This window comes from Mus musculus, chromosome 8 (assembly GCF_000001635.26).
Source record: "Mus musculus strain C57BL/6J chromosome 8, GRCm38.p6 C57BL/6J".
NCBI lineage: Eukaryota > Metazoa > Chordata > Mammalia > Rodentia > Muridae > Mus > Mus musculus.
The window spans coordinates 104,337,435-104,358,194 of NC_000074.6; the positions used below are offsets into that span (position 1 = coordinate 104,337,435).

At 49.7% G+C, this 20,760-nt stretch overlaps 2 protein-coding genes across 13 annotated transcripts in view; one reads left to right on the forward strand and one right to left on the reverse strand.

The window, feature by feature from the left end:
- Positions 1 to 1,948: 1,948 nt before the first annotated feature.
- Positions 1,949 to 10,238, forward strand: Cmtm3 (CKLF-like MARVEL transmembrane domain containing 3). Of its 12 annotated transcripts, XM_030243745.1 has the most exons (7): positions 2,943 to 3,077; positions 3,246 to 3,461; positions 5,503 to 5,579; positions 6,324 to 6,479; positions 7,343 to 7,438; positions 7,838 to 7,958; positions 9,298 to 10,238. In XM_030243745.1, exons 3-7 carry the CDS (start codon positions 5,577 to 5,579, stop codon positions 9,330 to 9,332), a joined length of 411 nt encoding a protein of 136 aa, XP_030099605.1. In that variant the 5' UTR covers positions 2,943 to 3,077; positions 3,246 to 3,461; positions 5,503 to 5,576; the 3' UTR covers positions 9,333 to 10,238. The 12 variants fall into 12 exon arrangements, 11 of the variants coding, with proteins under 11 accessions (XP_006531392.1, XP_030099603.1, XP_030099601.1 ...); XM_006531329.2 differs by lacking the exons at positions 2,943 to 3,077; positions 5,503 to 5,579 and adding an exon at positions 1,949 to 2,053; XM_030243743.1 differs by lacking the exons at positions 2,943 to 3,077; positions 5,503 to 5,579 and adding an exon at positions 2,252 to 2,268.
- Positions 10,239 to 10,756: 518 nt separating this feature from the next.
- The window catches only part of Cmtm4 (CKLF-like MARVEL transmembrane domain containing 4), a 47,617-nt gene continuing 37,613 nt past the window's right edge, over positions 10,757 to 20,760 (reverse strand). The window contains exons 2-4 of the mRNA NM_153582.5: positions 20,264 to 20,440; positions 18,828 to 18,926; positions 10,757 to 17,857 (exon numbers count right to left, since the gene is read on the reverse strand). Of these exons, the coding sequence (NP_705810.2) occupies positions 17,693 to 17,857; positions 18,828 to 18,926; positions 20,264 to 20,440 (441 nt within the window). The 3' untranslated portion in view covers positions 10,757 to 17,692. The remainder of the gene's footprint in view (positions 17,858 to 18,827; positions 18,927 to 20,263; positions 20,441 to 20,760) is intronic.

The window sequence follows — 20,760 nt, forward strand, 5'->3', positions numbered from 1 at the left end:
CTTCTAACAGCTGAACCAATCCCCACCTCCAGCCCCCATCCCATCCCTTTTTCAATGTGCTAATTTATTTGACATTCCCCTTTGATAAATTATGTGTTCGAATCTCTGGTCCATTTCCTTATTATTGAGTTTCAATTTACAGCCACATTTTTAAAAAAAGATTTATTTTAATTGGATCGCATTACCCTCTTTAATCACTATGTGATATGATTGCTGGGGATTGAACTCAGGACCTCTGGAAGAGCAACCAGTGCTCTTAACCTCTGAGCCATCTCTCCAGCCCTACAGCCACTTTTAACAACACAGATTAGAAGTGAGGCCCTAGAACTCTCACATGTTTTCCTTGGGTACCATGAGTGAAGGCTGCATACAGGAGTCTCATCCTCCTAACCCTGCCCCAGACACGACCAATCAATGTTCTTTCACTTTAATGCCAGTTGGCTGTTCTCTAAACCAACCAGTAAGTCCCAGGACCCTTTTAAATTTTTATTTATTTAATGTTGGGGTGCTTGGGGACCTAGTTTTAAACTACTGAGCCATCTTTGTAGCCCTGCTTTTATTTTTTATTTTAATATGTTTTCTATCTACAAGGTTATGAGTGTATCATGTCATGCAGTACCCAAAGACGCCAGAAGGGTTGCCATCACTTCCCCTCTCACCCCCACCCCAACCAGCAACCTGGGAAATGTTACAGATGGTGGTGAGCCGCCCTCTGGGTGCTGGGAACCTTTGAAAGAGCAACTAGTGGTCTTAACAGCTGAGACATCTCTCTGGCCATGCCAGACCTCATCTTATTCGGGGCTAACCTGGTGTAGCCTGACCCCTACCCTAAATTGCTGAGGTTTCTTCACATCCTGGGTTTCTTGTACCACTTCTGTATGTACAAAGGAATGTCTCCCTGAAGAAAACACACTGCCTTGCTATCAGTAGAGAAAGCCTTCATCAGGCGAAGATGACAGAAGCAGAAGCTGGAAAGACAGCTCTTGTAATCACATGCTTGTTGCCTGAGGACCACAGTTGCATCTGAGTTGGATCCCATATAGTGGCAATGCTAGTTCTGGGAAGGCAGAGACAGAACATCTGGGGCTCATTGACCAAGTAAGTTTAGTGGAAATCCCATGTGTTCCAAGTTCAATGATATATATTCTCAAGAAATAATATGGACAGTCACCCATAGTGAGAATTCTGGAATTTTGGTTTCCTTAGAAAACGCAGAAATAGTTCTAAGGATTTGTTTTTATTTTAATCCCAAGTGGTGGGATATGGGGGATGCTTCAGATTATCCTCAGCAGCTGACTGAGATTTGTCTCGTGCTCTGGCGGAGTATGATTTTGCTAGCTGCAGATAGTTTAGGCACTTGTGTGGCGTTTGGAATTCTGGGAACTTTTCAGAGGGTGTATAAATGCTAGGATCCCAAGAAGCAGGGTGGGCTGTTGATTGGTTGGTGTTGGCTGCAGTTGGTTAAATAGATATGAGCAAAGAAAAAATTAGTTATCTTGACAGCAAAGCTCAAACTTGCCCCAATCAGCAAGAAGGACTAATAATAATGTTGCCCCTTTCCAACCCCTGACTTTATTCTGGGATCTCTTTCCTTTCCTTTCTCCTTTCCTCTCTATCCATTTTTCTCTCTTATCTAGTGTTAGAGGGTTGAAAGTGTGGAAGGAAAGGTATGGAGAAGGGTGGAAGAAAGAAGAACCCACTAAGTAGCCAAAAACAGCTACAGTCACCTCTGGTCTCTATCAGCACCCAGACACAAGAAAATGCACACACACACACACACACACACACACACACACACACACACACACACACTGTTAGAAAGGACAGATGTACAAAGTCCCCGTGGCAAGAGGAAGCATCAATTTTCCTGAGGGTGCAGTGGGAGGGATCATGACTAGTGATCTTAGCGCATCCGGGTGACAAGGAAGAAAGCATTAGTCTCTTAAAGAGCCTCACGATAGTTAATGGGGCAGGAGTGCAGACTTAGTGGTATTAAGAGAGCATCCATGATGGGCTAGCCGTGGGGGAGAACAAGGATAATTCCAGATCTCTGGTTAGTCCAGCACAGAACGAACCCAAGCCTTGGGCAGCTAACGAAAGAGGCCAGGAAGGAGGATGGGCTGGCTGAGGCCTGACAGGAGCGTGGCCTGTAAAATAGAGGAAGATGGGCAAGCCAAGAACTAGCGGGAGGGTGGCCTGGGAAGTAGTAGGAAAACTCTGAGAGGAGCCAAGAAGGGGAAAGCACTCTGAAAGAACTGATCTCGCCTGGTTAGAGCCAAGCCTGGAGAGGACTTAGCGGAGATGGGGGTGGGGTATGGGGGCAGTGTCCCTGTCCTGGAGTTGTCTAGGCAGTAAGTTACTTCGAGCTTAAAGAGCAGAACCGCTGAGCAAGGACAGGTGGTCGCTTTAGGGGGCGCTCAGGGCAGATAAGTGGGTCTGTGTCAGTCAGGACGGGGGGGGGGGGGGGGGGGGTAAGGAGTCAAACGACAAAAGAAGACTCCAGGCCAGCCACACAGAGCAAACAGAGAGCTGGAGTGCGAGGGGACTGGGAGGATCTGGGTACAGAATCTGTGTCACCCCGGGACGTAGCAGAAATAGTGAGTGCGGGAGGTGGGGAGGTAGGTGCTAGAAGGCTGCATGGGAAGGGGTGCGAGAATGGGGCAGAAGATAGGTGGGGCAGGTAAAGGAGGTGGGGGGGGGCAGTAGAGGGGGTGAAGAATGAGAAGTGACCGGAGGATAGAGGGCCAAGGATAGTCGGAGGGGCAGTGTAGTGCAAAGATTCATGGGTGGGGAAGTGAGAAGAGCAGGGTCGGAGGGACTGTGGGGTGCGCCGGGGTTGGTGGGCGGGACAGGATCGAGGGGGAACTGAGAATGAAAGGACAAGGTGCAGGGAAGGATCCTAAGGCTAGTGAAGAGGCAGAGGAAGTAAGTGGAAATAGAGAAGACAGAGAGAGACAGACTGGACTACATCTGAGGGGCAATGAGGAGTGGTTGGAAGGATGGAGCAGGATATGGGCAGGACGTAGGCAGAGGGGGAGTGGGGGAGGAGGAGATGGGAGGATCCACAGGACGGATGGGTAAGGCAGCGTCCACGGAACACGGGGGCTGCGTAGAGAATGGTCGGAGGGAGGATGGGCGGGGCAGGGTTCGAGGGGCAGTTGTGGGTGGGGATGGGGGAGGTGGGCGGGACAGCGGAGGATGAGTCCCCGGCCTAGTCTAACTCCACTTTTTCTTCTTCCGCACAGCGGGTTTCCGCTTCCCTCCAGGGCGGTGGGTGAGGCAGTGAGGCCCAGGCTCGACCAGATAGCGCCGCTATGTGGCCCCCGGACGCAGAGCCAGAGCCCGATCCAGAGTCCGCGCATGGCCCCCGAAGTGGCAGGACAGTGCCGGGACTCCGAGCCCTGTTGCCCGCGCGCGCCTTCCTCTGCTCTCTCAAAGGCCGCCTCCTGCTGGCCGAGTCGGTGAGTGCGTGTGCTCCCCGGGTGCGTGAAGCCCGGTACCCGCGCCCCAGCCTGGGGCCTTGCACCTCCAGCCCAGGAGAATTTGGACCACCGCCCCCAAGCTTGCTACGACTTCTCTGTAGCGGAGCTCGAGTCAGAATCAGGCCCGAGCCGTGTTCTTCCCGGATTCTCCAGTCTGCGAGGCCCTCGAAAGGGACCAGAAGTCAAGGGTTTGGGGTCCTGGTCCCCGCTGGAGCCGCAGCTCGGCTGCTGTGTGACCTCGAGCGCCTCCGCCCTCTCTGAGTCCCCGGGACTGCTGCGCTCGCTAAGCTTCTTCTGGCCTCGCCCGCCCTGCACACCCTCCCACCTCCTAGGCTGAGACCTAGCCGCCTGTGTGGTGAAGATCCTACGGAGTGGGATGTGCCCCCGGGGAGTGGGTGAGGCAGGGGCCACGTAGTGAAGACACAGGCGGACCACTGTTTCAGGGTGGCGAGCCTGCGGGGTGACTTCATGCCCTCCTTCCCCCCTCCCGCGCTGTACTCCTTCCTCCTCCCTGCTTGTCCCCACCCGGATAGGAAGGTCTCCTTTGTCCTCCCAACACTCATCATCACGTGTGGGGCGGGAACTGGCATGGAGCCTATGGAGATGGGGAGAGGGGTGGGAGGAGGGACGGTGGAAGGAGGAAACAGACCATAGTGACAGCCACTTGTTGCTCAGATACCTAGCAACTTAATATCCGACCTGCTCCCACTTCGAGTTGGGGATAGGAGAGACAGTGTCTTTAACTGCTAGGAAACTTGGCAGGTGACTCATCCAGTGACCTTGAGGATATCCTTGAGGGCAAAAGGGGGGTTCTGCCCCAGGACCTCTCCGTTGTACCCCAGGACCTACTAAGGAGCATCAACCCTGAGGTCTCCGGTAGAACCTAATACTTTGTTCCTAAATGAGGTGCCAAGCGGACCTAGAGCCCATTTTCTGGCCGTTTCAGATCTCTGGAAGCCTCTGGGAGGCGTGGGGCGGGTCTTTGAATCTACTGGCCACTGGCTTCAGTCCTACCTGCCCAGTACCCCTTCATGGAAAAGGAGTGAGTGCCAACCAGAAGTCACAAGATGTCCTTGCCCTAGCTGGGTGCCAGAAAGACAGGCCTAAGAAAATATGAAGGGTAGTAAGCTCATAGGGTATAGGGGAGCCTCCCCCAGTCATTCCTCCCCCTTGGTCTCATGCAAGTAGGGAGTCTGACCTGGATAGAAAGCTGGAGGAAGAAGCAGCCACCAAGAACTGGGGAGTGAGAAAACAGGAGTGGGGGAGGGAGGAGGTTGGGGCAGGGGAGTGCCACCAGAACCAGACTTTTTCTTTTTTTTTTTTTTTCAAATTTATTTATTATATGTAAGTACACTGTAGCTGTCTTCAGCCAGGCCAGAAGAGGCGTCAGATCTCATTATAGATGGTTGTGAGCCACCATGTGGTTGCTGGGATTTGAACTCAGGACCTGGGGAAGAGCAGTCAGTGCTCTTGCCTGCTGAGCCATCTCGCCAGCCCAGAACCAGACTTTTTTGAGGGGAATGGGTACAGAAAAGAGGAGAGCCATACGAGCAGCCTTTGGCAAGGAAATACAGTAGGAGCTGATAGCAACCTCAAAACGCCTTTCTCTAAGCCTTAGTTTCCTGTTTGCCCAAAGGAAGCTCCTCTTCCCCCATGACTTGTTCAGTAAAAGAGATGGGAGTGGAGTTCCTGTGATCAGTTCATTTGTCTGAAGCAGCCATGGTATTTCCTGCAGGACACCTGGGTTTCCCTTACAGCCTCTTAAACTACTAAGCTAGTGATAGGCTCAAAGCCGTCCGTAGTGATAGATGAAGGGAGATGGAGGCCTCTTATGACCTAAGTACAGATTCTGACGCCCTCTTACTAGGCTGGGTGACACTAAGCCTGCTTCTTCAAAAGAGAGGCTGTGAGGAGCACGCAAATGTTCAGAAGTGGAGAAGTCCAGAAATCTTAGCAAGGACTGGGCTTGAAAAAGCCACTGACCTATCTTCTTCATCTTGTTTCCCCGCCATGCACAAAGTCTGCAGTACTAACCAGGAGCCTTAGCGTCCGACCTGCATACCTTCAGTTTTGTGGCCCTGGTTTCCGGTCAATATGGTATGGCTAGCCCCACCTTTCAAATGAACTAGTGCTCTCTCCGAGACAGTTAGGATTTTGTCGAGATCGGGTCTCACGTATCTCAGGCTGCCTAAAACCTTAGATATAAAGCTGAGGATGGCTTTGAACCTCTGATCTGCTAAAATTACAAGCTTGTACCACCATGCCTGGTTTAGACGGTGCTTGGGATCGAACCCAGAGCTTTGTGTGCACTAGGCAAGTACTCTACCAGCTGAGCTGTACCCCTAGCCTCATGCATAGCTGTTGCTGTTGTTTTAATGAAGATTCGCAGATGCAGGAGTGGCAAAAGATATCTGTCAACACCCCTGCATCCCCCCCCCCCAACGGTACAGTGGCTAACACGGCTCTATCACCCGTTTCTGTCCACCTGCCTTGTGCTTTCAACCATTCAAACTCAACTGCAGACATCAGTACCATTTCAATTTTAACTGATTCGGCCTGCACATCATCATTAACAAAGTTTTTTTTTTTCCTAGTTAGGTGTTGGGTGTGACTTTTTGAAAGCAGTAGATTTTGATTCTGGCTTGCCCCTTGTGGACACAGCTAAGTTGGCTCTGTTCTGTCCTAGAGCCAAGAGAGGTCAGCAGCCCCACAAGGTGGCCTGCTAGGGAGGCTGGGGCTTCAAGATGAGGTCCTAGCAAGGATTCAGCAAGGGCTAGGACTCAGGGTTATGTCCTGGCCTGGGGGTAGAATAAGGGTTTGAGTCCCCTTGCTCTTCCGCAGGGTCTTTCATTCATCACCTTCATCTGCTACGTGGTGTCCTCCGCATCTGCCTTCCTCACAGTGCCTCTGCTGGAGTTTCTGTTGGCCGTTTACTTCCTCTTTGCTGATGCCATGCAGCTGAATGACAAATGGCAGGGTTTGTGCTGGCCCATGATGGTAAGGATCGGGGGACCCAAGAGGAAAGGGTTGGCTGTCCCCTGAAGAATCTGGGGTTCCACATTTCAGCCCTGGCTGTCTCCAGCCATGGTGAGCAGTCTGAAAGCTTCGGATAACTCAGGACGCTCACACATCTCTACCCCTGCCCGCCCAGCAGCACTGCGACCATGGACGGACCTGATGGGTGGTAGGAGCCTCCTGAGCTGGTCTGTGAAGCTAGGCACACGGATGGCTCCTGGCCACCAGGTGGAGCTGTTGCTCTGACCTTGGAGGAGGGATGTGCCTCAGCCACAGGCCATTTCCAGCAGGGTAGGGTAACCAAGGACTTGGGACTTCCTAGAGTCTAGTAATCAGGCACCTGGCTTTGTGTGACCACCCGAAGACCTTGCAGTCTTGAGAGAGTTTCTTTAATGCATCACTGAAAAAAGGCAGCAAAGACTTGGGCTTGGCCCCTGCTGTCTAGACTTTACTCTCCAGTGTCCATGTAACCACCTGGTGATAGCTACCAGCACTGCAGCCTCCCCTGAGGGAGTAAGCAGAGACTGTGACCATAAACGGATCTCACTGTGGCAAAGCCAAGAGTCCTGGAGAGCCAGATATTCTCCACTTCCCATTTCTGCGGAGCAAGCTGTAGCCGAGCCTATACACATTTGCTATTTGCAGAGAAAATACAGCTGGACCAGGGATGGGGCAGTGTAAGTTGCTGGAGACCTTCAGGACACAGAAAATAGATTCAGGACTAGGACATGCAAGTACAGCCAGGACAGGGACTTCCTGGGTGCTGGGGATGGGTGTGTTGGGTCCCCAAGCTCTACCCCACTGTGGGAGGTCAAAACAGTGTGGACATCCCCCTCTCTCCTCAGGACTTCCTGCGCTGTGTCACCGCTGCCCTCATCTACTTCGTCATCTCCATCACTGCTGTCGCCAAATACTCAGATGGGGCTTACAAAGCAGCTGGAGTGAGTGGCTGCCCTACCCCTCTCTGATGATACCCAATAGCACCCCTCCCAATGCTCTAGACCATCACCCTTGGCACCCACTTCCACAGTGGAACCTCGGCACATCCTGCCCCTGCCTAGGCCCTGGGTCCCTGTGTGGGTCTCTGCCATTCCAGTCTGCTAATTAGAGATTTGCTCTGCCCTCAGTTGGGAGGCTAGTGTCTACCAGGCCCACAGCCCATTTCCCTTATTTGCTGTAACTCAAGGGCTGTGTCTGCCCATTTGTCCTGGTCAGTATATTTCTCAGTGCTGCTTGCTTTTGCCCAGGCTCCTGGTCTCTGAACCCAGAAAGAGGTCCTTGCAATGTTTCTAGCCATCCTGTCTGTGTCCCCTGCCATATGCCATGCGTGTATCCCACAGGTTTTTGGCTTTTTTGCCACAATTGTGTTCGCAATTGACTTCTACCTGATCTTTAATGAAGTGGCCAAATTCCTCAAGCAAGGAGACTCTGGGAATGAGACCACAGCCCATAGGACAGAAGGTGAGTGGCCAATCTGTGTGGTGTCTGATTAAAGAACTGACCATTTTCAGGATAGCTGTAGGGTTCTGCCCTTCCTTGGGGACACCTAAGGGCCTCAGCTTAGCAAGAGGGGGAAATGAGTGAATACCTGTACCTCTGGAGGCTCCCTAATATGCCCCCAAGGCAGCGAGTTAGGACATCAATTCATCTGGGACCAACCTACTAGACCCAGCTTCCTTCCTGCTTGGAAGCTCACGGCACCCAGGCAAACACTGGCACTGTCTGGCCTGGCTGAGTTTGTTTTTGAAAAGGGACTTCAGTCTGTATAGCTTAAAGTGGCCTAGAACTCACTTTGTACCCCAGGCTAATCTCAAAACTCGTGGCAACCCTTACCTGGCTTGGTTGGATCTTTTTTCCAAAGAAAGCGCACCTGAGCAAGTGCTTTCCTGGAGCCGGTCAGCAGTGCTGTGGCTAGACAAGAGTTCTCAGGGCAGGTCTTGGCCCTAGGATCTTCTCCATTAAGTACTAAATGACTGAAGTAGGACCTAGTTGGTTAGATTTAGGGGCCACCAGCTTCCCACCGGGAGTCCCAGACACTGTCTCAGTGCTAAAAAATGAATACCATCCCAGACTCATTTCTGGTCTGTTAGTTAAATGCTCCTGGATGCTGTCTGCCTTCAAGCCTTTGTAGCAAATGTTGGTCAGCCAGCTCAGAGACCAGAGCATAAATGTCCATGAACATACATTTTGAATATTGTATGGTTTTAATGTAAAATAGTTGTTTTGCAATAGAAGGATCCTTGGCCTATATGTTAAATATGAATATAGCAAGCCTATCCTACTTGTACCTCCCTGGCTAATGGATAAGGGGGGAAGAACCAGGGCTCGGCAAGGGACAGGACAAGTATCAGAAAACAGCCATAGCACTGGGGACAGGCATTAGAGTGCAGTGCTTTGCCTCGTGAGGCAGACAATGCCAGAATCATCCTTATACATAGCCAAACCCATAAAATAGCTTCGCTTGCCCTATGGTTCTGTGTATTTCAGTTCAGGGATAAGAATTACTGTCTTTGCCTTGTCCTCCTGAATAAGAGTGGAGAAAGGGGTGTCAGTGTACAACTCTGCCATCCTCAGGGGAGAGGGGATGCCTGGGAATGCCTGGGCCACCTGGGAAGGAAGCATCTGTGCTGTGAGCTAAGTAGAAGGGCCTGATCTACCCTATGTGTGCCCCAAGGCCCAGCCTGCCACTAGGATGGGAGAGGCCGGACCCAGGTCTCCTGTTGGCTGGCTGGCTGCTGGTACCACCACCACTACTCCACAGCCCAAGGACTGATAACCGCACCCTCTGCTTTCCTTTCAGAAGAGAACTCCAACTCGGACTCAGACTCTGACTAAAGGCCTGTCTGAGCTTAACAACTAGAGCCACTCGGCCCTCTCACCCACGCTGTCCTGACGGGGCTCCTGGAGCATGGCAGGAATGCCCATGGGAGAACAGACCGAGGAGCCCGTCTCTCAAGATTACACTCCCGAGGCCTCACATTCAAAATTGGCTGTGCTGGCTTGGCACTGCTGAGCTAGCGTGGTAGGGCACGTTGACAAGCCTTCCTTCTCCCCTTTCTGTCCTTGAGCCCCTTTAACCTCACTGCCCCCACCGAAGCACACATCAAACGGAGCCAATCACTACAGCCAATCATGTGGCAGCATGGGGGTGGGGTGGGACTTTCTGTTACTAACAGGGACAGATAAAACCACAGCAGGCTGGACCACCAGCCCCAAACCTGCACTGCATTGAGATGACTTTCAGGAACCTTTTATTCAAGAAGTTTCCCTCCTCACTGTGAAATAGGGAGAAACCTAGCTAGCCAAGTCTTCCATTAGAGGTCTGAGGCCTTTTCAGAAACGGACCCAAAGATTTGTTTACTAGGGCCCAGAGACAGGGAGCCAACCAGTATAGTGGCAGTGACCAAGTCACAAGTGGCTGGGCAGGCCCAGCCAAGCACTCTCTTCCTGGGGACCCTAAAAGACAAAGTGCTTCCTCTGGACACCTGGGCAGGACCACTGGTGACATGGACTTCTCTGTAGTCCCTTGGGGGCGGTTACTGTGTGTGTCTTTGATGGTGTTTTCTAACTTTTTTATATTTTTTTAATACAAAAACAATGTAACAAATGGTCTTTTCTGTAACCTAAGAGGCCCCATGAATAAGGGCCCATGTCTTGGGCATTTGTAACCTTTTTATCTTGCATGTGAATTCCCTCCCTTTAAAAAAAAAAGTCACAATGGATTAAAACAAACTGACTACATGCTTGGAGTGCGCCTGACTAAGAACTCACCACTGCCTGCAGACACACTGTGTGCCCGTTTCCATACAAGCAAGCACAGGAGTGCTGACAGCTCTGAACTCAGTTGTGAGAAAGCACTTACTGTGCTGGGTATCAGGGTGGCGGGTGACACTGCTGGTGCCTTTACTCAACCCCACGGTCGAGGCACTAAAGGGTAAGCATACATTCTCATTAAGATGGCGTTCTGCAACAGCCACAACGTGGGGCTCCAGGGTTTAGAAACTAGTTGAGCAAGGGACCTCAGAGCAGTGGCTACGAGGACATTCTGGTCATTGTCACTGAACACGCACTGAAAACAGGCGGGCAGTCGGATGCGCAGAGGCAGAGGGGCTGTGCAGTGCCACACAGCCTAGCAGGCTGGTCCTTCCTTCTCCAGCCGCTTACAGCCTGCTGACTGTGCTCCAGCTCGACCCACAGGGCAAGCCTGCTGCAAAAGTGGGACCCAAAGCCTCTGGGAGAGAAAGAAAAGACTAAAGCGCTTTTGTTTGTTTGTTTTTTTAATATGTCCATTTATTAAACAAGAACTCCTTCTTGACAATACAGTATTCATTAGTGATTAGTATTGAGAAAAGTATTTCCCTCTACATACAAAAATACAGATTTGAACAATATGAAAACAATCAAGACAAGTACCATGAAAAATTGGTCCTTCAAAGGAAAGTGGAGAGGCTGAGGGCAGGGTGAGGCTTTGCCTGCTGTCTAGCAAATCAACGGGGCAAATGCCATCCATGGCTCCCACATCATTTGCAGTGCACAGGGTCCAGCCTGGGGGTCAGGGGAGGTCCATCCATGGCGACAATGTCAGATGGGCCCAGATGGGAAACTCAGTACTGCAAACAACACAAATTCAAGGTTCTTAAACGGCCCTCACCTTGGAATTCCCATGCCAAACAACTTTAGCTAGACATGGTGGTCCACTTCTGTGTGCTATCCCAGCATTTAGGAGGAAGAAACAGGGGGATTGCTATAAGTTAGAGGTCAGACAGGACTACCTAGCAAGACCCTGCCTCAAAGAAAACCAAACTCAAGAAACAAAATGTGGTAACTATTAACATTGTCTCCCAAGAGTGCCACTATTAAATGGAGTGGCAGTGGCCAGTCCTGGCAGAAAGCTGTCATTTGGCCACATAATAACTTGTGTTGTCACAGAATTACGTTTTGACTCTTCAAAGGACAAAAATCACAGAGCTACAAGTTCCTACCTCAGAGGAGCCGTACCTTTACTCAGCAATGGCTCAGTGAGTTTTTCCTGACCAGACAACTCCATGGTGCAGGGTCAGGAAAACAGAACGGTGGCTAGGTTATCCTGTGCCCTGGCTTTCCCTAGCCCTCCACAGCACAGGACCTACTGCACTCAGGCTACCCAGAAACCCACCAGCGGCAGCCACAGTGTCACCTAAATCCAAGTGGGGCAAATCCCAGAGCAAGTCTGGGGTGCTGCCAGGACACAGCGGCACTTAGCCTATCTATCCTAGGAGACAGGGCAGACAACAGCCGGGACTGACTGGCTAGGGTGGGAGGGCCAGGAGCCAAATGCAAGCGCTCACTAGACCCAGCAAGCAGGAAGGTGGCACATGGTTGAAACTTGTGAAAAATGAGACCACTTTCTTCTCACTGTTGGTGAGCAACAGTTCTTCCAGTCTAACAAACAGTCAAACAGTGTCAAACAGAATTACAAGAACGAGACTTTTTTCAGAACTATCCTCTGACTTACTTCTCAGACTAAACCAGCAGAAGTGCAGTGTGGGAAGAACACAGTGCAAGGGACAGGACTTGCCAGAGGGGGTCGTTTTGAAAAATACATAGGAAGTTTAAGAGGAAATGGCCCAAACGTCAGGACCGATACTGTGGAAAGCAATATTGAAAGGACACAATCATGCTACAAAAATAGTGTTATCTGTTAACTAAATGTACATCCCCGCCCCAATTCCATGATTGACAAGAGTGCTTATGTGACACATGGAAGGCACCAAAGGTGAAGTGGTTATCTGACAAAATATACAGAAAAAGAACTGCCTACTTAGAAAGAAAAAAAAGACAGACAGACAAATAAATAGCTTAGTGTTTCTCCATGGGTTCCTAATCTCCTACGAACGTCAGCATACACAGACAGCTTTGCTCCCTAGCGTTCTTCCACATGGAACCACATCAAAACCAAGTTATCAAAAAGCAATGATTTTAGGCAAATGGGTCAATTTCATTATTATTTGAATTAGTTTTTAAATAAGTTATATATGAATGAAAACAATTGTTTTTCATAAACAAGTTATGAAAGAGTTGGAACAGGTAGGCCTGGGTTACAATACGCCTTGCTCTTGCCCTCTCTGCCCCTTGACCTAGCCAATTCTTTAAGCCCTGAATCACTGTACCCTTCAGTGCCATGGAAAGGGGACAGGGTTCTGGAACTTGCTAAATCAGTTCTGAAAGAACTGAAGCAACGCCCGGTTAGTGGAGGAAGGCAGCGTCCGGCAGCATCGGGCAGGCCCGCCCTGCCCTGCCCTGGGCTGGGGTGACCATGAGTCGTCCGGCAGCATCGGGCAGGCCCGCCCTGCCCTGCCCTGGGCTGGGGTGACCACGAGTCTTCCTTCACTGACCTTTCTCCAGGCAGATTCCTTGGGTAGCTATTCTGACGAACAAGGAGGGGCCAGGTACTTCCTGCTGGGTACCAGATGCAATTATGAAAGAAAACAAACCTTTTACCCCTGAAGTGGCTTCAGACACGTTCTTACCATAATCACAGCCAAACAAGTTCTGCTAGCTCGCCACAGTCCAAGTGATACTAACCACTAACCAAAGGCTCACTTGACTTAGAGTATCAGAATAAAGAGGGAGATGAGGTAAACTAATGACACAATACACTGTTCAAGAACCTATGGTCTAAATTTGATTCTGTGAGATGGCTTTGAACTCAATGGGCTTGGGTCCCTCCACCCCTTTACTCTTAGGAGGAAACTAGAATGGAGTGGGGGGGGAGTCCCAAAGCCTAAGAACTTATATCCAATGCTATACTGACCAGCATGAAATCAAATAGAACATTATCTTTTGGAAGAAAATTCTAGATCTAACACTGATGCTATTGTCTTTCAGAGACGATGTCTACATAAACATTGATAGGTCAGACATTCCAAATTTTCTCAACCAGACAGAACTGGTTATTTTAAAGATGTCTGCTGAGAAGAGAGAAACAATAGGTTTTAAGGAGTCAGAAAAGCTAACGAAGCCCAGAAAAGGGGTCTGCTACGTCAGCATCACCTGAGGCAGCCTGTCACCTGCTCTAGTCCTTTCAGGAGCACGAAAGACCTCACTCTTCTGAAGAGGGGGAGGTTAAGGACACGCTTCCAGGTCAGCAGGGGTTATGAACATATCAAACGCTATCTATGCCAACCCACTGCTGCCGCTGGAGCCTCCCCCACCACCCCCAGGCCTCGGTCATGCAAATTTCATGTGTCCACCAAACTAGACTCTGTGCCTAGCTAGCCCTACTATGGGGCTGGTGCTGACAAAAGCAGACAGCAAGAGGCACCTCAGAGTCTGCAACTTTATGAGGAACTAAAAGGTACCCGGAAACCTCACACACTAGAAGCAGCTTTTTTTTTTTTCAGCTCATGAGGATCAGTCAACAATTCTCTACATAGAAAGTGTATGCGCCCCACCCCCCCAACCCCTGCTGTTACCTGTTTAATGTCACTATTGCTATGTAGAGGACATCTTCAGAAAAAGACAGTTCGGCAGGAGCACACTAAGCATGGGACTTTTGTGTGCTCTGAACACAGATGCTGTCATCACTGGCACCACCTCCATCACTACAAGGATGGACACAAGTCTCCACGCTCCTCCGACTGACCCACAGAGACTCTGACATGGGCGGGGACGAATCCTCAGGCCACCTCTTAGATAGGCAAGAGATCTCCTCCAAACAGTACATGCAAATCCACAAGGTCACAAACAAGGCTAGCCAAGACTCATTCACAGCAAGAATTCACATACATGCAGGGACAAGAGAGTTAGGCCTTCATTTCTTCTAAGACTGACTGAACCAATAGAAAAACTTCAAAGATAAAGGAAACTTGAAAGAAAAAGAAATGTTTTCAACTGAATCATGAAATTCTCTCCAGAAGCATCCAGCCAGGGTGGAGGACAAGGCATACCAGGTCTGCCCGTAAGTCTTCCTGCCAAGAGTCCTAGAAGGGCCCTAGGGTCCCTCTCAGTGAGAAGTTCTCAGAGAGTGCTCAGAGGGTAGTCCATCCTTGCTGGCTCTGCTATGCCCAGGCTCTGCCCACACTGCTGTTTTAGCATATTGCTAAGAAGGATGTAGGCAGCTTACTGCATTCTTGCTTTGTCTGTAGACAAAAGCAATCTGCATTACATGGCTATCTCCTTAAGCAGAACTTCTCTGAAAAGAATTCACTACCTCACTGTGTTTGCCCTTTCTAGGAGCCAATACATATCTTTAGGTTTTCTTGACTGCAGTCTTACCCTCTGAGCCTTTGGCAGGGAAGGTAGAGAAGACTGGTACCTGGCATTCAGTCGAGATCAACAGGGCCAAAATACACTTTCTCCGAAGACAAGTTAATATCCATCAAGACTACCAAGTGCCAGAGGGTGTCAACCCCATGTCTCCACGAACACACCACATGTCCCCAACAACTGCATGTCTTGCCATGTTTTCTCCACCCAAGAAAGTGAAGCCATCTCCTCAGGAAATGGAGACGGTGAAGGCTCACGTACAATGCTCCAAACCTAAGCAAGCGGCACTGGTCCACAGGGGGCTTAATAAACACAAAAATATGCCTTTTTCAATTCACAGGGTTGCTGTACAAACCTCAAATCTATTACCTTCTGTTTGCACAGAGGCACAACAGGAAAGATACAGGTGTCTCTGCTTTCACTTATAGACAGCCATATTGTCTTCATGGCTTGTGCTCACCACACTGGCTGTAAAGGTGAGGGGCCTGTTCATCACGCTATGAGAGCATGTACAAGCCACTTCTGGCTCTACGGGAGCTAGTTAAATAGTACAAGGAAATACATATACAAAAGCCACGGGAAAGCTTCATAGCACAAAGGATATTAAATAGTAACCAAGATATAAATATTACAATGATTCTGTCACTAAGATGCAAATTGCTCTCAAGTCTCTTAGGCCCTAAGACACCACCACATTATCATTTATTGGTATTCATGGTCTCAATGGGTCTCAGGATCATTTCTTTCAGCCGACAACACTTCCTCAGAAGGCCTCCTTTCATCACAGGATAAAACGGGTTTATTGAAGGGACTTGGGAAAGCGAGCAGAAACCCCATCTGAATGCTTCTTTCTTCCGCCTCACTTCAAAGGTGGCTTTTTCCTGAGGCCCAGTGACATGCTAAAGCTCAGGGTGGTCATTCCAAGTGGGGCTCGGATACAGATGGAGTCTTTGCAACCCCATTTAAAGGGAATTCTCTGAGGCAGAAAGCCTGATTTTGATTATATAGGTATACCAACCAAGGCAAAATGACCAGGTAAAACTAGCATAAAATCAAGATGTCCCCCACTCCCCACACACAACGGGCTCAGGTTGGAAAAGCACAATGTGCACAATGTGCCGACTCACTCAACTCGGCCAGCAACAGAAAGCTCTCCCTCCATGAGGGGCTGGGCAGGGGACAGACCCAGGCTGCCCTCTGGAGGAGAAGAGAGGCAGAGAGGGAGGTACACTGGACTAGCTGGGTCATCCTCTGAACATGGGAACATGCCAACCTGGAACTGCAGCAGAACTGGATTATACTGGATATTGGTTTTAGGGAGCCAGCCCCTAGTACTCCCCCACCCTGTCCCCAATCAGACACAGGCTGACCCTATTTCCTGTGGACTCCCGCGCCCTGCTGTGGGGTTTGACAATAGCCACTCTTGGCCATCCAGCCTTCCAACACTGCTCTTCCCTGACCGATGCAGAGCCGCGGTGCACGGGGAGCACCTCCTCAGCTCTCCTCGGCAGCCCTGCCACCCACTTCTGGGTTATGAACTACAAAGGACACTGCTCAGGTTGTGAACGGTCCTTAGGACATAGTGGGGGCACTGTACCACCACACTATCCTCCTGCCAGCCACATCTTCTCCTTGGTGAGGCGACCCACAAAATCTTAGAGCTACAAGATCTGTAAACATCAACAGTTCAGAGGGAGAACCTGACATGTTAAAACAACTTTCCAAAAACAAAAATATAATTAGTCTCTAACAACAAAATTACAGCATCATAGGGGCCTGTTTAATTCATTCACCACAAAAATAATCTTCAGTTTACCAAGAACCAATCCAAAAGCCATACGTAACTAGGATTCATAACGCGTTCCAGGACTTTTGATCATAGAGAAGACACTCGGGTGCCCAGAATGGCAGCAGTGCCCCGTGGAACATCCGTGGGAGGACGTGTCCTGGTGCAGATTCAAGTATTCTCAAATCCTAGATAAACTGACTCAGAATCACTTTAGAGCTTGTCTCGGATGTTCAGAAAATGAGACGTGTCCATACAATCGAAGTGTGGGTTTGAGCGTGCCACTCTGTACCATGAGGCCAGCAAGAGGACAAAGTGCCCAGGCTAAGGGGAGGGAGGGCTGCTTCCTCTGCCGCTTTCACCTGAGAAGGTAAAAGTGCTGGAATTGCAACTCAGCCTCAGGGTGTGCATGTTAGGTGGGCAGGGCCCCACACACGTGACACTCCCCCATCCCGGAAGTTGAGTATGGACCACAGGAAGGTGATTCACGTGAGAAAGAATCAAGTGATTTCTCAGCAGGGCAGGAGACAAATGATCACTGTTCTGGGAGTCAGTCTCACAGAGCTGTCCCCATAGGACACTAGCTTTTCCTATCCCTGTACCATACAAGCCTGGCAAGGAAGTTACAGGGACACACCCTTTCGTCAGCCCTTAGAGGCCCACTCAGAGCATGCCGCCTGCCTCGATGCTCTGAATAGAGCACAAGGAGGGTGGGTCTAACGGACTCAGCACACACCCCAGCTCGCTAGAAGGCTGTCCACGTACCTCACTGGCTGTCCCATCCCGGTGCTCCTGTCTTGTGACATATACTTCCCTTCTCAATGCCATTTATTAAGGTTTTGACTCATCACAAATACACATGACAGGGTGGCTCAGAGTCAGGTGACACCGTGAGTTCTGAGACGGACAGTTAAGACCTAGAGCAGTCATTAAAGTCGGCTGCTCCCACGGGCACCCAAGGTCAGAGGACCTGGGCCTCTTTGGATCTGTGACCATCACAGATCTGTCAGTCACTGGGCCACTCTAGGCAACCTTTCCCAAAGTGAATTTTTACCAAACAGGACAAAATTCAGCTGGTTCACACAAAAATCTGACGTGCTAAGAGAAAGAAAACTTGATTAGAAGGACGGGCACGAGGGCAGCGGGAGAACTCCAGACGTTCTCATGTGTCCAGGCGCTGGATCTCAGGGCGGCTGTCCACATCTCTCGACTCGGTGCGAGCTCGGATGTAGTCATTAGTGCTCTGCTGGCGGACGCTGACTCTCCATTTCTGCATGGCCAGGAATGTGCTCACTGCATAGGCTGCTGTTGCCAAGAAGCCAAATATCTAAAATATACAGCCACAGTTTACCTTTGTGCATGTGCCCTGAAGCTGACTGCCCCCCCCCCCCACACACACAAAGATTTACTTGTTTATGTATGAGTGTTCTACCTGCATGTACACCTATGCCAGAGAGGGCATCAGATCATATTAGAGATGGTTGTGACCCACCACGTGGCTGCTGGGGACTGAACTCAGGACCTCTGGAAGAACAGACCGTGCTCTTAACCACTGAATCATGTCTCCAGCCCCCCTGAAGCTGAGTGTTGTCGCAGGGACCCAGCCTATGTGCAGCCCATTCCAGCAATACCAGATCCCCGGCCCTGATCAATGTGCAGCTGTTGTCTGGCAAGAGCTAGTCTAGTTTCTGACCCACACAAACTCCAGCCTAGCATGAAAACCACTGCAGAGGGTTTTTCTGAAATCATATATATCTATTTCTTTTCTTCTTTCCTTCCTCCTTTCCTTCCTTCCTTTTGTTGTTGTTGCTGCTGCTGTTTTTCAAGATAGGGTTTCTCTGTGTATCCCTACTGTTTTGGAACTCACTCTGTAGACCAGGCTGGTCTGAAACTCCAAGACCAACCTGCCTTTCTGGGTGCTGGGATTAAAGGTGTGAGCCACCACTAGGTCTGGCTCGTTTGTTTAATCTCCCGCTCTCCCTTTCTATGGGGGCAGCAGATGCCATGCATGTGCAGGTGGGAGGTGGGATTGAAGTCACCAGACTTGGCAGCAAGTACCTTTTATCTGCTCAACCCATGTCAGTGGTTCTTAAAACCACTTATCCTTCCCTGCCCTTCTCAAAAGCATGCAGAGTGAGCTCTCTCTATTATCTGACCACCACCCCTCATCTCTTGGTCCCCCAAGGCCAGGACAGCAAACACTAAAGGAGGGGGAATGGGACATGTGTCAGGGGACAGAGGAGAGCAAGGCTCAGAAGGTGAGAACAGCCTGATTTAAACCAAGTCTGTCTGCTTACCACGGCAGCAATTTCCGCTCCGGTTTTATGGTTTAGAGCAGCCAACACGATTGAGGCGATAAAGAAAAAGAAAGTGCTGAGTCCAGTGTTGACCAAATCCTAAAGAAAGAGGACAAAGTAGAGTCACTTGCAAAACAATGGAAGAACTTCCAACTAAGGCCCTGGAAGACCATTTCTCTGGTGCCTCAGACACAAGTCTCTGTGCCACAGGGCTATTCATACAGAGCAGAACAGTTTACAACACACCTTTACCTGTGGCATTTCTAAGCCTTGACTTGAAGAGCAACCCAAACTGGCAAACACTGCTTACCGTTCAGAGTCTGGGTTATTTGTCTGCAGTGCTGGTCATTGCACCCAGGTCCTTAACATAGGGAAGACAACACGTTATCACTAAGCCACCCACAGCTGGTGGCATCTTTTGCTTTAGCTTTTGAGACAAGGTCTTGATGTGTATCCTTGACTGGCCTGGAGCTTGCTATGTAGACCAGGCTGGTCTTGAACTCAGAGATCGACCTGCCTCTGCCTTCCAAGAGCTGAGATAAAATGTGTGCACCAGCACACCTGGCTTAGGATCACCTTTAAAACGGTTCTCATATCATTTGGATTAGGCCAAGCTTCCCAAGAGTCCACAGGTACTGAAACTGGGACAACTGCCCATCATTTCTTCCCCTGTGTGACATCTAAACATGGTGTTCAGACACTGAGAACACAGTGTCTTAACAGACACTCAAGCTGCCATGTCACTAGAACTGACCAGTTCTGAGCATCCCAGGCCAACTGATGAGAGGGTCCCAATGGGGCTAAGAACAAAAAGCACAGAGAGGTCCCTTCTGTCAAACCAGCAGCCCTCAGTGGCTCTGCACATGACAGTATCCTTGGGCTACTGCTATTTTCATGCGTATGCTTAATCTTTTCACAATCAATATTTTATTGTTTGTTGAGACAAACTCTGTTATGTTACCCAAGTAAATCTAGAATTCCTTCTAAAGACCTGAGGGCCTTGAACTTGTAATGATCCCCCTGTCTCTGCCCCCAAAGTGCTGGAATTACAAGAGTGACCCACTACACTTGCCAGAAACAATATTTTTATAAATGGCTCTTTATAATATTTATAAATAGCCTAGTCTGAAAAAATATATAAATGTATTAATTCTGTTTTTCTCCATATTCTGCAATAACAACATAGCCAGTCCTGCAGATGAGTGTAATAGCAATGGCATCCTTGGAAGGACCAACACAAGCTCATTGTGTTTTGCCATTAAGCTAGGATTCACTTTACTTGTGTAATTTTACTCAACCCAATAAGGAAACTTAAGTTGAGTTCTGAGTTATGAGGGGATATTTAAGCACCAAAATGAACACGATATGAGACCCCAACGTCCCCAGAGAGCCAAGCAGCAGTCAGTCCTCACAAGCAACCGCTGGCGCACACTCACTGTTAGATTCCAGTTGATCTGGGGGATCCTCATATGAAGGTTGAGGCTGAAGAGAATCAGCAGGACCCCAGTCACCACAAATGCACTGCAGCTTACGAACTCAAAGAAGTAGAGGCCTTCGCACGGGGAGCACTCCATGATAGTCTCGATGCAGATAAATGCAATCAAGGCCAGAATCTGGGAAGGAAATTGGAAATACACACGTGTATACATTTGGTAAGCACTGATGGACAGACATGCCTGCTGTGTTAAATACAACTGAGCAGTACAGAGCGGCCAGGCTCTCCTCTGCAGAGAGCAGGTGACCTGCTTCAACTGGTAAGCCGAACAATGAGAGGAAGAGGAGTGAAGGTCAGTTTCCTGAGGAGGACAGTGAGGGCCACTCCCCACCACACTGCAACCAGCGAGGTGTGCTGTGGCCCTCTCAAAGAAGGAAGGAATCATCTCTGCAATGTGTTAGCTACCTCTTTAGAAGCTGCCTGGCCTCTCTTTAGCTG

Excerpts from the sequence above, each read along its gene's own strand:
- Cmtm3 (XM_006531329.2), top strand. The coding sequence starts at position 3,315 with ATGTGGCCCCCGGACGCAGAGCCAGAGCCCGATCCAGAGTCCGCGCAT. Across the intron at positions 3,462-6,323 it reads GCCTCCTGCTGGCCGAGTCG|GGTCTTTCATTCATCACCTT; the intron begins GTGAGTGCGTGT and ends GCTCTTCCGCAG. Across the intron at positions 6,480-7,342 it reads GTTTGTGCTGGCCCATGATG|GACTTCCTGCGCTGTGTCAC; the intron begins GTAAGGATCGGG and ends CTCTCTCCTCAG.